This window comes from Girardinichthys multiradiatus, chromosome 1 (genome assembly GCF_021462225.1).
Source record: "Girardinichthys multiradiatus isolate DD_20200921_A chromosome 1, DD_fGirMul_XY1, whole genome shotgun sequence".
Classification (NCBI taxonomy): Eukaryota; Metazoa; Chordata; class Actinopteri; order Cyprinodontiformes; family Goodeidae; genus Girardinichthys; species Girardinichthys multiradiatus.
Genome location: NC_061794.1, coordinates 26,404,376 through 26,420,405, shown reverse-complemented (window position 1 = coordinate 26,420,405; position 16,030 = coordinate 26,404,376). Strand labels below are relative to the sequence as shown.

At 37.0% G+C, this 16,030-nt stretch overlaps 1 protein-coding gene across 2 annotated transcripts in view; it reads left to right on the top strand.

Moving 5' to 3' along the window:
• The window catches only part of LOC124876883 (chemokine-like protein TAFA-2), a 135,418-nt gene extending 120,577 nt beyond the window's left edge, over nucleotides 1-14,841 (top strand). For both annotated transcript variants that reach the window (XM_047379912.1, XM_047379920.1), the window contains 3 exons: nucleotides 569-718; nucleotides 6,293-6,417; nucleotides 13,927-14,841. In XM_047379912.1, coding sequence (XP_047235868.1) covers nucleotides 569-718; nucleotides 6,293-6,417; nucleotides 13,927-13,938 — 287 coding nt within the window. In that variant the 3' untranslated portion in view covers nucleotides 13,939-14,841. The remainder of the gene's footprint in view (nucleotides 1-568; nucleotides 719-6,292; nucleotides 6,418-13,926) is intronic.
• The last annotated feature ends 1,189 nt before the right edge of the window (nucleotides 14,842-16,030 follow it).

The window sequence follows — 16,030 nt, the reverse complement described above, 5'->3', positions numbered from 1 at the left end:
AAATATTATGTGTATGGTGCAGAGCTCCAAGGGACTTAACTTTTTTTTTTATGACAAATTCATCAATCAAAATCATTGTTGTTGCTCTGGAGACAAATAGGAAAGACTGGTGGTTTAAGGTTTGCAATGACTTCAGGAATACAAATATTTTTGCATGAATATTCATTTATAAATATGCATAATATGATGATTCAGAATATAAACCACCTTTTGGGCTCATGGCTTGAACTTGAAAATTTGAACTCTGCTGCCATTGGGCTTTTTTCTGTTAATCAATCGAACACCATCTTCATGTTGGCATACTTGTGCGTAATGACTGAGACAATTTTCTGTGGTTGGCTGGCTCAAGTGTCCACTTTTTATGAATGTCTTTTCAATATTCTTGTCTTTATTTATGTGGCAAATTAGTTTTGTTATTTAGTATGATGAGGGATGGTGATGTCTTAATATTACTATCATAAAGTCTAACAGTCCATTCACATACATTTTTAATTATTTTGCATATTGGATGAAAAAATTTGGTAGGTAAAAGAAATCCTTTTTACACCTTTTCTTTTTTCTCTCACAGTGCATGTAAAGGCAGGAACATGTGAAGTAATTGCTGCCCACCGTTGCTGCAACAAGAACAAGATTGAGGAGAGATCTCAAACTGTCAAATGCTCCTGTTTCCCTGGCCAAGTTGCTGGCACCACTCGGGCGATGCCCTCCTGTGTTGATGGTAAGTAAGACTAAACAGTTGAGGTTTTTTGCATGTTTTTAATGAATCTGTACATTCCATCTACCTGACAAACACATGATTGGAGCACTGCTGTTCAAAAATACTATTTGTGGTTTTTACAGTCAGAGCTCCTGCTTGGTTATTTCATGTGGAGCACTGCAGAGGCCATGCTTGCATTATGACTCTGGGAGAAATACTCAGCTAATGTATACAGTACTGCCTGACATTTACCCTGCATTAGCAGCTGTTTATTCATGCATCCCAGTAAAGCAACAGAGGATTTAGTGCTACTTTAGTGTTCAGTATTGCTTTCTGGAGCCTTCAGCTGCCTAATTTATGTAGGTATTTATTTTTTTTTTTTGCAATTCTCCCATTCATTATTCATCTTTTTATTGTTATATTTTGGTACAAACAAAAGTTGGTTCAGGTTAGAAAAATAGTAAACAGTAATGCAAATTGATAAAAATCAATTACGTTCTCATTTAAGTGGAGTAACATTGGCTAATTTGGTTAGTGAAGAAAATTATTTCCAAAATGGGAAACAGAGGTCTATAATCAAGTTCTCATTCTGGCTTTTCCATTTCAATGCAGATTAAACACGAAAAATTTACTCCGAGGCTGTCGGAGAACATAGAATACAAAACAATGACTCATTGTTAGAGCAGGTATGCTGATTTACACACACCTCTCAGGATGATTAATGGATCACAAACTGTTTTCTGGAACAAAATGCTAAAGGAGCTGTTCAGTTTAGTGTTTTCTTGAAGCAGAGTGTTCTCTCATGAGCTTTGCCTTGCTTTATATGAGATCTGACAGTGACATTCATTTCAGTGGAGAGGATATTACAATGGTGTTCAGTCTTCTTGTTGTGTTGCAGTCAACCAGGGGATCAGATAAGAACAACTTTTCTTTGACAAGAAATCTGTTGCAAATCTCTTTGGTTCTCCTCTTCTCCCAAGGCACTCTCTGGTAATGTGGTTCCTATTGCTCCTTTCCGGAGCTGTAGAGATGAGCTCCCAAGAGCAGACTAACAAATATTATTAGTACACCTAAATATCAAACTGCCTTATATATATAATAAATAGCTTTTTACAGACATTAACATTGTTTTACTTTCTGGACTTCGTTATAATGGCAGATAAGACATAGGAAGAATTTGAAAATACAACTTGATTGTAACTTCTGGTAAGAAGTGCAAAAACTAAAATAAAATAAATAAATAAAACAGCTTGAAAACACTAAGCTATGGTTCTGGCATATCCTGATGAAGTTATAAACCACCCTAAATGTGAACATGTCAAATTGACCTAATGTCCTTTAGGTTTCAAAACAATATATTAGGTGATCCTTGTTCTCATGAACAGTGGTCATGATTTTGCTGTTAAAGTCCTAATCATGGGTGAAAGTCTTGAGCATCCAGGTAAACAAAACAAACGAATAAAAATAACAACTGTCTAAACCTATCAGATCAAAAAAGAAAGTTCTCATTGCAGGTTTCTGAGAAATTGCTTGCTTGCATAATCAAATTCATATGGTGTACATAACAGTGCACATAATTGGTATTCTTATATTGCTCAGGAACTTTAACCTTCACACCAGCCTGTTCTCCTCTCAACATTGTCACAATCATAGGCCTAAACAATGAGTTTCACTTTGTCATTGTCAGTAAAAAGGGTGTTTAGTCTTTCCAGCAGTGCACTGAAAATACATTTGATGTTGAATTTTTTAAGAAATAGGATGTTCTTGCACTTCATGGTGCATGTTCGTTTAAGTCTGCAAAAATTTGTCTGCATTGAAACATTGTCTACATAGCTTGGATAAAAGCTATGTAGACAACAAACTTAGCAGAGGTGATATATGTTTTCAAATTATTGTTTCGCATACAGTACCATCAGTTTGCCCTAAAAATAGTTGTCTTTAGATGCTTCTCAAATACATCATCCAAATATACCACCAAATCAATTAAGCCAGAAAATACCTGGATTGTTTCAGCCATGATTTTCACCTTTGCTCTGCCGTCGTAGTCTGGAAAACATCACACAGTGGAAAAGATATGCTAGGATGTTAAGGTTTTTGCTAACCTCATCCATGTAATGATAAATATTAACCTGCCAAATGTTGAAAAACTTTAGACCACTCTTCAATTTGGCCTTGCACCACTTATGGTTTTTTACCGTTCCAGATATTTTATGTTACGCATCTCTGTAATTCCCGTGATGGTGACGCCAGTGCCCTCGTCAGGATGAGACAAAATGGCTGAAGAATGCATCAACTACTTCACATTCTGCCCACCAAATTTGGACCGTGGAGAAATTTTAAGATACTTTAACATGTTGTGGTTCTCCGTAGTTTTATCTTTAATCTGGTGTTTTATATGAACCTGAAAAATTGTATTTCCATTAATCATGCATACAATGATGAATGCAAAATTAGGCCAAGAGAGGGGACAAGTCCAGGTATACCAATCTAGCCTTGATGTCCTTAAATCAAACAAAGAACAGAAATATAAATTAAAGAAATGTGATATATGTTATTTTTCCTTTTTCAGCAGAGAAATGTCAAAATTTAGACAGAAAAAAACACTTTCAGCTGCCACTCACAGGGTAGTGCTGTATTTATTTATTTATAATGGGACAATGCATATTAATAACATGAGCAGAGGTTCACATGTGAGTATGCCAGATTAAGCCATAAAGGCAAATTTTCATCTGCAGTCCTATAGCAGGTTGGTGTAAAAACATGACAAAAAGAACATTTAAAACAATTACAATTATACCTAAAGAAAATGTTAGTAAAAACGGTCATAAAATTAACACAGAAACAAACATGTAGTTTTGAAAGATACAATCAATATAAACAATATACGATAGACAAAATATTAATAATAAAATTTAAATAAAAAGCTAAATTAGATTATGTGTGCATATTTGATTGTCCAGGAGCCACTTTTTTACTGATTTAGAGAAATTGTTTAGTGACGAGATGATAAAACAACTGCCCAAATAGCTTTTTCTAAAAAGGAACGTCAAAATCTCCTCTGTTCTGGACTCGGGTGCCCACGCTGTTTCTCAAATGGATGTTTTCTTGCAGGGGAGGTGGAGCCATTCCATTGAGAATTTTAAATACTAGCAAGCAATCATTAAATTTGATCATATTCTCCAAACTAAGAACATTATATTTTGATAGGATATGACAAAGATGGAAGTTCGTTTTTTGTCTAGAGTACTGTAAAGTCAGCCTTTTGTCACAAGTGCAGGAAAAGGCTAATATGCCCAAAGATCACTTATGTGTTGAAGGGGCATTATTACAGAAAGATTTTAGCTATGGCTTTTCTCATGCCTTAACAAACAACAAGATAAGCTGCCACAATAAAATAATAAAAAGAAAAAAACAACAGAAAAAAGCCTTTATGATGCAGGAGACTGCCATTCTGTAGACATGTTTGAGTATTTTCTAGAAACATCCTAGTTCCTGATAATCACATGTGACAACATTTAGATATTCTTAACCATATGATGACATTTTGACATTCAGTACTGCATTTAGAAAACATCCATCCATCCATCCATCCATCCATCCATCCATCCATCCATCCATCCATCCATCCATCCATCCATCCATCCATCCATCCAGAGACACACAGGACAAACAACCTTGCATGCACACGTTCACACCTAAGGGCTGTTTTCATGTATATGTATATTTTTGGTCCCTTGAAAAACCTTCCTGTTAAAAGGCAGACAACTACGAAGAAATATACATACTTCTTCTATAAAAACCATTACATAACCAAATATTTTATAAGTGGGCTTTGAATCCTGGAAGGAAATCTGTGTAAATAGTGTGCAAACAAAGTGGCTTAAACTGTTCAAACCCACAGTTTTGTTGGAGTAAATAACAGAAGGCAAGTATTTCACCATTCCTGCATTTTTCAGTTGTTCCTAAAATTATTTAAGATTGTTTGACAAGGTTTGCAATGACTTTATGAATACATGGTTTTCATATTGCCCTTCTTTCTCAAACCATTTGTGTACTTTAAGTTAGCTCGTTAATTGATCTGCTGTCTGCTTGTGTAGCCAGCCTGTAGTCGTCTGTATAACATCCCATTCGTAGCTTCCAAACTGTAGTTTCACAGCACCTTTACCTCAGTAAAACAAATGGATGATGCTTTTTAGTTTCCACCAAATAATTGACCACGATCTCCAGCCATTTTTTTTCTCTCGTGTTATCAAGGCTGGTCTTGAGACCATATTTTCAAAGTGTTTTCTTTGAATTTTCTCTCAAGACCTACAGCCTATATTTTTTAATTATAACTAAGTCTGAAGCTATTAGGTAAGATAAGGTAAGTTTATTTATATAGCGCCTTTCAGCAACGAGACACTCAAAGCGCTGTACATACAATTACAATACATTAGCAACGTGAAATGCAACCAATAACGTTTTTCACAACATTGTCATTGTCACAAGAGGCAGAAACAATTTTTCTGTGGAAATATATGGATGTTTTTCTGTCTATATAACATGCAGAGAAAGAACGCTAAGTGAGTTAAGTCCTTTACCTCCCCCTGATGCCACCACACCCTCTACCTCGAACCAATGCTTAGTCAGCTAACATTTAGCCAGAAGTATCATCACAATTGTCTTGTACAGGTAACAGGTACATCTTAATAAATTATAATATTATTATTTATTCCAGTAATTCAATTCACGAAGTGAAACACCTTACATAGATGAATTACTCACAGACTGAGAGTCAAAATGTTCACTGATTCACTTGGTCTTGGAGTTGCCTTCCTCAAGTAATCTTGGATTAGGTGTAGTATTCATTCAGTCAGCTGACCAGCAGTCTGCAGCAACAAGTGGTGGAGAGGCAGTGCTGCGTTACTCTATTTTCCCTGGAGACCCCACAGCTTTATTCAACATTTATTTTAAAATGTTATACTGTAGAAATTGTATGACTCACTTATTTTTTGAGGTTTTAAATATAACCTTTTGAAAAAATTTTTTTATTGATACCGGACACCAGTCTGTGCTTAGGGTGGACTTCCTTTTGCATGCATGCAGGTTTTCCAGAAATTTCTGGTTTGTTTATATCAATAGCTGAAGTTGGCTGCAGTTGAGAGAAAATAATGTTTCAGAAATAAAGTGTGTATAGACATGTCCTTAGTGATGAAGGCACTAGAACATTTCTTACATGAATATATTAAACAAACAGAAAGGCTGAATTTTTCATATCTAGTATTTCACATTCGGGTTGGTTCATTTGGGGTTTCAATTGCACTCTCAACTGCATAATCTTTCACGTTATTTTAATCAGTAAAGAATTAGAGCCACCGACTGTTTATCTCATCATGCCAAACTCTTAGTATTCCCAGTGCTTGCTGGGTTGGAATGCAAGTTTATTTTCTAGAAACAGTTTTGCTTTGTGAAGATTAGATAGAAACATGGCTCTGGAGAGCATGGTGTCAAAATTCACAAATGCGCTGTCAAAAAAATAAAAATACACATGAAAGCACATGACTGAAAAACAAAACCTCAAAGATTGAAGCAATCCACACCTCTCTCATCTTCCAGCCTCCATTGTAGCCCAAAAGTGGTGGTGTCAGATGCTGCCATGTATGGAAGGTGAGGAGTGCAAGGTTTTACCAGACCTCACGGGATGGAGCTGCAGCACGGGAAACAAAGTCAAGACCACAAAGGTGGGTGTACAGAAAAGGTGTTCTTTTTCAAATACACAATTGCTTTTTGTCTTTTTCTCACCCTTGAACACCTCTCTCAATTTAGAGCATGTTCCTCTTCTTCAACGTTTTCACTGCTTCTGTCTTTTGTATTCCAACATCACTCTGTTTTTTTGTCTCTCCGCTTTCTCCATTTGGATCGAGCATCAAATATTTTCAGTAAAAAAATTATTAGGCCATCTAGAAAAAGGCATCTAACACACTTATTGAACATGAAAATCACAAATCCCCTCACTCTCACTTGCCCTGTTTTACCGCACGCCGCCCTGGCATGCCATCTAACTCGATGCAAAAAGATCACAACAGCAGAGAATGTCTTGAAAGTGTTTCCATGATACAATTTGTGTGGCATGTGCAATCCCTATTTACTACTAAGTTATGTCCATTTATCTGTGTCTTTGTGAGATTGTGAACACCTGTGGGTGTACATTCAGCTCAGCATCCATCTGCACCTCGATGGTTTCACTGGCTAGACCCAAGCTGCCTCCTACAGTGTTCTTCTGTCATAGGAAAAAAATGTGTGTGAGAATCACCTCCTGTAACTGCACACTTCTGTTTACAACCTCCATCCTCTTCTATGCCTTTGCATCCTCCATTATTAATGGCTGGGTGCAGACCTTTGTTTTCTGCCTAAATAATTGATCGAAGGTGTGGTCAGAGGAGAGCAGTAGAGTTGCGTCTCTTTGGGCAAAACAGATTGATGGGAAGAGCTTGAGATACATAATATGCCCTGTCTTTCCATTTCTGACTTTCTCTAAAACATTCAGAGACAGTTTCAAGAGACTTGGACCCTGTTCCTATATGATGGAATGCCACACATACCTTTTTTCTAAGCCACCTTTTTATTCAGCGAAGGAAATTATGCCACTCCAAAAAAAGTTCCTCCAAAACAGAATTTTACTTTTGTGTACAATCATGCCTAAGATAAGATAAGAAGATAAGATAAGATAAGATAAGATCGATTGTCACATGGTGGCTCCCAGCATTAGCAGCACACGAGAAGCATTTACACAAATTCCTATCAAGAGCAATAAGAAGTAAGTATCCAATAAAGTATTAAGACATTAACAGTGAATTATATACAATAGACACAATGCCCATATTTAAATTGTGATATATCAGGCACAGTCAACCAGACTCTGTACAAACGTGTGTGTTCATTCTGCCTCTGGGGGCTGTCATGTGAGGTAGTTTCTCATAATTGGTGGAGATGTGGGGTGGGGGTGGAACTGGTGGGAGATTATGGAGGTGACACCTCGGCGATAGAAGATGTTTTTTAGTCTGTGCACGCTTTGAGGGCTCTGTACTTTGTCTTTGATGGGAGGGGCACAAACAGTCCATGTCCTGGGTGGCTTGGGTCTTTTGCGAAATTGTTTGTCCTTTTTTTGAGCCATCCGTGATAGACTGAGTTCAAGCTGGGAAGCTGAATCTCTACAATCCTCTGTGCTGTTTTCAGCATATGGGCTAAATTTCTCCTGTTCTCCGCAGTACAGTCTGAGAACCAGACTGTGCTGCAGTAGCACAGAATGCTCTCAATGTGAAAAAACTTCACAAGAAACTGCGGATACCTTGGCCTTCTCCAGATTCCTCAAGAAAAATAATCTGTGTTGTACCTTTTTGACCACGTGGGAAGTGTTAATGGACCACCAGAGATCACTGGTCATGAGAAGACCAAGGAATTTGATGTTGTTTACCCTCTCCACTTCTTTCCTATTTATGAAGAGATGTGCAGGGTGTGTTTTCCAGACTTTCCTGAAGTCCACAATGATCTCCTTAGTCTTACTGGTGTTGAGAATCAGGTCTCTCTCTGTACACCACCAGTCCAGTTGCTGAGCCTCCTTCCTGTAGTGGGTCTTATCATTTTTTCGAGATTAGACTCATTATGGTGGTAGTATTTTGCGGTTCAGCCACTGGTTTCTGGTTGGGGAGCACTCTGATGGTCCTGTTGGTCGTAACATTGTCATTGCAAAAGGTAGTGTAGGCTAGGAGGTGTGGAGTGGAGGTGTACTCTTCTACGTCAACACCCTTTGCAATTAACTTCCAGTCTGCATTTTCAATACAGTCCTGTGGCATTGTAGTGGCTTCCTCACTCTAGGTTTGGATGATTTTGATAGCCGGACGAGTCGTGCTGGCCAGAGGTCTGTAGGATGGAGTCGGTTGTTGAGATATGTTGTCAGATAATCCCAGGTGTGGAGATGAGGTAGCTTTATAAGCTCCAGGAATATTAGTGTAAACCTGCTCAGGAAGATAGATATGCAAAAGGACCATGTGTTACTCTAGGTTGACTTGTACACTTTCTTTCAAAGGTTTCCATACCCTTTTTTACAGTTTGTGACATCGCAGCTACTAATATCACATGTATTTTGTTTAGATTTTATTGTAAACAACACAACAACACAGTCATACAAAACTGTGAAGTAGAAAGAAAATTAAACATGGTTATCAAGTCTTTTTTACAAATCTGATAAGTGTGGCATGTGTTTGAATTTGGCCCCATTTACCTTGATTCAACTAAATAAAATCCAGTGCAACCGATTGCCTTTAGAAGTGGCCTAATTAGTGAATCAGTGTAGTCCACCTGTGTGTCATTTAACATTGGAATGCAAACAGCATAATGAAAACCACGAAACATACCATACTGGTTAGGGATAATGTTGTAGAAAAGTTAGAGTGAAATCATAAAATGATATCCCAAGCTCGTGGAGCGCTATTCCATCCATCATCCAAAACTTTATGATAGTATGGCAAAGGCCAGGTAAGGAGAGCATTAATCAGAGAATCAGCAGAAAGGACCATGGTAACATTGGAGGAGCTGCAAAAATCCAAAGCTTGGGTGGGAGAATCTATCAACAGGAAAACCATAACTCTTTACAAAGCTTTTTTGGAAGACTGGCAAGAACAAAGCCAATATTGAAAGAAACCCATAAGAAGTCCCATTCACAGTTTGCCACCAGCCCAAGCTAAACATTTCGGCCTACATTCAAAACACTATGTGTGGTGGTAAACTAACAATTTACATCAATCTGAACACACCATTCCAACCCGTGATGTTGCTTTTTTTAGCAGGGAAACTTAAGCTGGTCAAAATTAATAGGAAGATGAAAAGAACTAAATGCAAGGCAAGCCTGAAAAAAAACAAAAAAAAAACAGTTAGAGGCTGCAAAAGACTTGTGGCTAGGGTGGGGGAACACCTTAGACCAGGACAACAACCCTAAGCTTACAGCTTCAACATAATGGTTTTGATCAAATCACATTCATGTGTTAGAATGGCCCAGTTGAAGTCCAGACATAAATCCAATTGAGAATGTGTGGCAAGATTTGAAAATGTTCATAGATGCTCTGCATTCAATCTGGCTGAGCAAAAGCTATTTTTGCAAAGATGAATGCATGTCACATTATTTCGATTTTCAATTGAAAAAATGTTCCTTAGATTTCTGCACTTAAATGTGCTAGACTATCAGGTGAAATACTAATCATGTACACTGGGTTTTTTTTTTTTTTTTGGTTTAAATTGACGAGTTGTGAAAACGTTTATGGGGTAGGAATATTTTTGGTAGATTTCAAAAAGAGCCAAATATCAATTGACCAGATATGAAACAATGTAATTCCTGACTTTATGAAGGTCATTAAAAAGTTGCTTCATATATCTGAACTCACACATTAAGCTTTATCAGCCCCAAGGTGTGCATTTATAATTCCTTAAACAAGATCAAAGCAAACCAGGCATCGCGTTATTGTTGATGCTGCTGTAGCTTAAAAGAAAATATAATACACAAATATATGCTGTCTCCTGATTTCAGGTCTTTGATCAATGATCTGTGGTGGTGTTTTTGTGCACTTGTGTCTACATTATTTGGGAGTTAGTTTTTGTGTTTGCCCCAATGATGAAAATAGTGTTTTTTTTTCTTTCTCTTTTGCTTTGCTCTTGTATGGTGAGGTCAAGATGCGCTGGCATCCAGATCAATAGCATCGAACGATCTCTTATAGTCCCATTAAATTGAAATTGACGATAGCTCACAAGTGAAAGAAAGAGGGAGAGGTAGTGTGCAGCAAAACAAAAATAAAAAAAATGCAACTTAGAGACAAATGAGAGTAAAATAACAAGAAGAAATGAGTGGCAATGACAGGCTTACTGCATAGTTTAAAACACCTCAAAATGGACATAACTCTCTGTGTTTGTATCTGTGTCCCTGGCTGGGAGTAGAGGAAAGGTGGAGAGGAGGAGGGGAAAAGGAGGAGACAAAGGAGGGGACAAGAGACAGCTTGATCGATGCCAAATAATATCATATGGATGAACATGCAGACATGGCCACAGTGCCAAGCCACAAAGGTGTTTCAGAATGCAAGGCAAGGTTGTGCAAAAGAAGATAAAGAAACAAACAGATCAAAAAATTGTGTCACTATTAACAGGATGTCCTTTTTTCTGTTCTTCCTGGCAGTGTAAAATAACTATCGCAAGTGAACACTTTATCCTCAAAGTTGACATGTTAGAATCAGGAACAAAAAACATCCTGTGTAAGGATTTAAGGGAGTTTAACAGAAACCAAAGTGTGATAGCTAGAGGACTGGGTCAGAACATCTCCAAAACCGTAGTTCTGGTGTGATGTTCTTCGACTGTAGTGGTCAATAATCTTCAAAAGTGGTCCAAGGATGGAATTTGTTGTAAACCAACCCTGGCGGTGCCTCAGCTATTTTGACACCAAGTCATAATAGCTGATTTATGTATATCCAGATTGCTCTGTATGTATGTATGTATGTATGCCAGTAACCAGGCCTGCATAAATCAGGAGAAACAGTACATTAAAACCATTTCAGGGAACGTTTATAGCAAACGATGGTGCTGTAATGTCTTATTAAACAACAACTTAATGGACCCAAATGGCAACTCAAAGAGGAAAGTAAACAAGCTTTATTAAAGCTCTCAGGTAGAATCCTCTTATAACTGCCTTGGGTTCCAGATTGTGGCAGGGAGATGAGAACGTTAAGTCCACTTTTTTTCAGAATGTCTTTCAGAATCACAAAATCTTAAGACTTTATCTTCTTAAAATGTTCTGAAGAGTGGTTATATACCAGGTGAACAGGGTAGAGGACAGGTCCAAACTCCTTGATTTTTAATTCCAGAGTCTCAGAGTCGAACAACAGATCAAATCCAAAAATCAAAATTGCTAACCAGAGGGAGCAGGAGTCAAGCACCAAAAAGAGCAGATTATCAAATTCAACTTAATAGTCCACCAAGGAAGAGACAGGGTCAAAGAACATTCCAGGAGTGAAGCACATGAATCAGAGCAATTGCATGACAAGAGAACAGGTTGGAAAGCTGAGACAGGGCAATGATTATCTGGCAAAAGACAGGAGAAAATGGGTAAGTTTTACAAGTAGCAGAACTGGTGCAGTCAATCAAGAATAGGAAAACTAAATTGTTACAGGTGTTTATTTGATAGGTAACTGTGAAATACAAATTTAGTTTGGTGAGATTTGTTTTTTAGTATCTTTGCTAACAGCTTTGTGCTTAAAATTTAAACCTCTTATCGCACACAATGAGTAATTACCATTATGCTTGGGGTACATTTGAGAACTCCATATTATTGTGCTACTGTTTAAAAATTTCATTGAGCATTTAGCTTATTATGGATGTGGTTTCTGTTATCTGCTCATAAGACGTTTTTCACATTAAACAAACACTGAGTTGCAACTCAAGCAAAAAGGTTATGTCAAAGATAATACAATCATTAAAGGTCAAAATAAAACAAATGTGATTTAGTAGGTTCATTTTAACAGTCATTCCATTGAAATTTTTTCCTTCTGAGATATTTTGTGCTGTATTTTTCTTTCTCAGGGCCATCTCCATCTCACATACTTTTACTTTGTCAATGTAGTTTTAAGAACTTTCACACATGGCAAAGTTATACTGTAATCTGCAATGAAGTATTAAAATATACTTGTTTCACTAATCCTTAAAAAGTGTGAGGAATGTAACAGTTGCAGGTGTAACATCTCCTAGCGTAGGGTGCAAAAGCTTTTAAAAAACAGACAAGAAAATAAAAAATAAAAAAAGAAAATGACAGTCAAACACCTGCCTTGTGCTTTGGAAGTAAGCATGAACTGACATGAAACTAACAAACTCCTGAAGACTCTTTTATCAGGAGTGGGGTGGATGCATGAAGGTAACCGCAATGGACCCAGGAAAGGTGGCCTTAAGCCATGTAGAGCAGAAGAATACTTTCAGGTGTCATTTCGCAGGAAACCAGACTCTAAGCTCTCTCAGCAAAGGCTGGTCCTTGCACTTTGTTAGCTGCCTAGTGGTTGGATCACTGAACAAAAGAGAGACTCCCTGAAGAAGCAGGAAAAGGGGACCAGCATTTGATGAGACTGAAGGGGGTAGCAACTATGGGCAACTCAAACAGAGAGAAGAAAGACATGCAGTTCTCAGATACTTATAGAGTTTGGTCTATTACATGCTCCAGCACAGCGGCCTGTGTTTGTTTGCCAACAAATTGCTTGAAATGGACCAAAAGTGAAAGTATGAGGCAAGAAATTGGACAGATGGACCGATGAGATAAGGAGACATAGTGATTAGGGAAGCCGTCTCAACAAATAGACATAATGATGTGGCAGGTGGCCAGGGGTTGAAAGTGAGGTACCGTGGGCTGGCTGCCATAACTCAAGCTGTGTCTTGTTTATTTTCTTGCCAGAAGACAGAGAACCTCTGGTATCAGTGCTGCACCAGCAATGCCTATTCACCGCTGGAACCACATAGCTAAATTGAGGTTATGAGTGAGGTTAGATACATCTTGCTCTGAGGTTTTGCTTGCCAAGTGGCAAAAAGACCACGGTCTCACATATTGTTAAATATCATAAGCAGTTTGAAAAAACAAAAAACTAACATGCCATGCATCTGTTGTGCACAGATGTATTTCACAAAAGGATTAGGCAAAAACCAAGGCTATAATTTTATAAACATCCAAAAAAAAAAAAAAAAACAAACAAACAAATTGGTATGGAGCCGTTTGTAAAAAGAATGGTAACCCTTTAGTGAAAACCATGGGTCCAATTCACAAAAGCATGCAATTTGATCAATGTTTTACACATTTAGCATTGTTTTTGCACTAGATTCATGACAGTCAAGGCTACTCTAAATATGCAGATTCATCTTTTTTCTTCAATTCTTTTCACAACACACACACACATATATATGTGTGTGTGTGTGTGTGTGTGTGTGTGTGTGTGTGTGTGTTCTTGTGTTGCGAAAATAGAAATAATGCAATCTTAAGGCACTTTGAAACACAAACAGATTTTATTTGAATTCAGGAATATATTATGAAATCAATGACATAGAGGGATTAAAATTCAATAGTTTGAACTCCAGTTTTTTCTTAGTTCTGTGTTAACCACCAGTCCTTAATTTATGATGAAATCCCTCCTCTTTCAGTTCATTGTGATTTTTACCATCTTCCTTGTTTCCTGTTGCAGGTGACACGATAGTCCTGCTCATCCCAAGTGAAGGATGGCGGCAAAACTATTTACACAGCACAATGGACTCCTCAACCTTTGAGGAAGTGCACTCAAATGGATTTTCATGGGGAACCAGCAATTGTTACAGTTTTCCAACGGTGCCCGGGAACTGGTGGCTGGAGAAACAGGACTCTAAAACTGCTTGCCATCATGTAAAACATGGCACACTTTCCTGGATCATTTACAGCAAAGGACTATGTTACCCAAAATCATTTAATGCTACAAAACAATTATCAATATCTATGATTTAAATATAGTTAGATAACAATCAAACAAATTATTTCCAGGAGCTCTTATTCTTTATCTGACTTTTCCGGATACGTTTTAGTCCATATACATTGGTGGAACAACTATAAAGAACCCTTTTAACAAAGCCCATCAATACAAACATCACAAAAAAAAAGGCTATTAATTCATAATACTTGCCTCATGTAGTATCGGTGACATTTTCAAATTTACGTGTGCCACATAAAACCTGCTTAACGCTGTCAAAAAATATTCTTCAATATCTTTTCTTTTTTTCTGTTATTTTTCTACACTGTAACAACATTTTGCCGTGAGCGGGTTGTGGCTTACCACATGCCATTGTTTTTAAATGCAAGGTTTGTCTTTTTTCTGCTTTTTATTTTTATGATGAACAAAATCCTTTCAGAGGCGAGGTTAGACTAATACAAACTAGATGTTATGGTATATTAAAACATGTAAACGTATTAAAATCAAAAAAGAAAGTATGGAACGAATGAAATTAATGGGGCTAAAAATAAATTGATGCTCTAATGATTTTAATATCTGTGTTTTTAAAAACGCCTGTCAACTGCTATTGAGTACATGTGTCAGTATTATATGAAATGAATAAAACCTTTCAAAAAAGGACTCTTTGTATTTTATTCGACCCTGATAAAGTTTCATACCACTGCAATTGTTTCCCTATAGAGCAATTGTAATTGGATTAGATTATATGTGTTGAATTAATTTATTTATGCAGAAAACTCGAAGTAAAAGAACGTAATCACTAATTAAACTGGTAATTACTTTTTGGTTAACCTCTTATTTCATCATGTTGCTGCAAACAAGCCGAAATATCTCTTTCCTCAGGGATTGTCTGTGATGTGTTACTGAGAACTTATTTACCAGTGGCTTATTTTTGGGAGAGTTGAACTGGACATAAACTGTGTTTATAATTTCAGATTTTTTCAAGCAGGTGAAGAAGAAAAATGTTTGCAGCACAGTCCCAAAGGACTAATTAGACTAGTAAACAGAACTGTTTGCAAGAGATTGTGACTGAACTTTATATTCTTTTTTTATGTAATTGAGCTAGCAAGTGAGGTTTTTTCACAATGCCTATTAGAGTTGTTTTATGGTTGCCAGCATTATAGTGCATAAATGTAGCTGAAGATATGGATGATGTCTAAAAGATGTACTGTATGGCAAGTTTTTTCCTAACATTATGAACACCTATTCAACATGCAACACATATAGGTGCATCTCAGTAAAGTTTATTTTTTAAATTAATTTCATATTTTTATAAACTGAAAGTTATATATTATACAGATACCTCACAAACAGAGCAAAACATATTTAAAGCATATATTTCTGGTCATTTTGATTATTTTGGCTTACAACTAATTCAGTTTCTCAGAAAATGAATATTACACAAGACCAATAAAAAAAAAAAAATTGTAAATACAGAAACATTATGTTATGACCTACATAGTTGTTAGGAAGACTGCTGACTTCAAAGTTGTCCAGCAGATAGTCAACACAAGTGTAAGCCACGAAAGGTCATAGCTAAAGAAGATGGGCTTCAGAGTTGTATCCAAGCAGGTTCAAATAAAGTTTAGTGGAAGAAAAAAGAGTATTAGAAAAAGGTGCACAAGCAAAAAGGATAGTTGCAGCTTTCATAGAATTGTAAAGTAAAGTTCAAGAGTTTGTAGGAGATTCACAGAATTCAAGTTTCCATAGTCAGTCATTTGGAGCATCATGTTATCTGCTGTGTTGGTCCACTGTGTTTTATCAAAGCCAGAGCAGCCATCTATCAAGAAATGTTAGAGCACTTTATGCT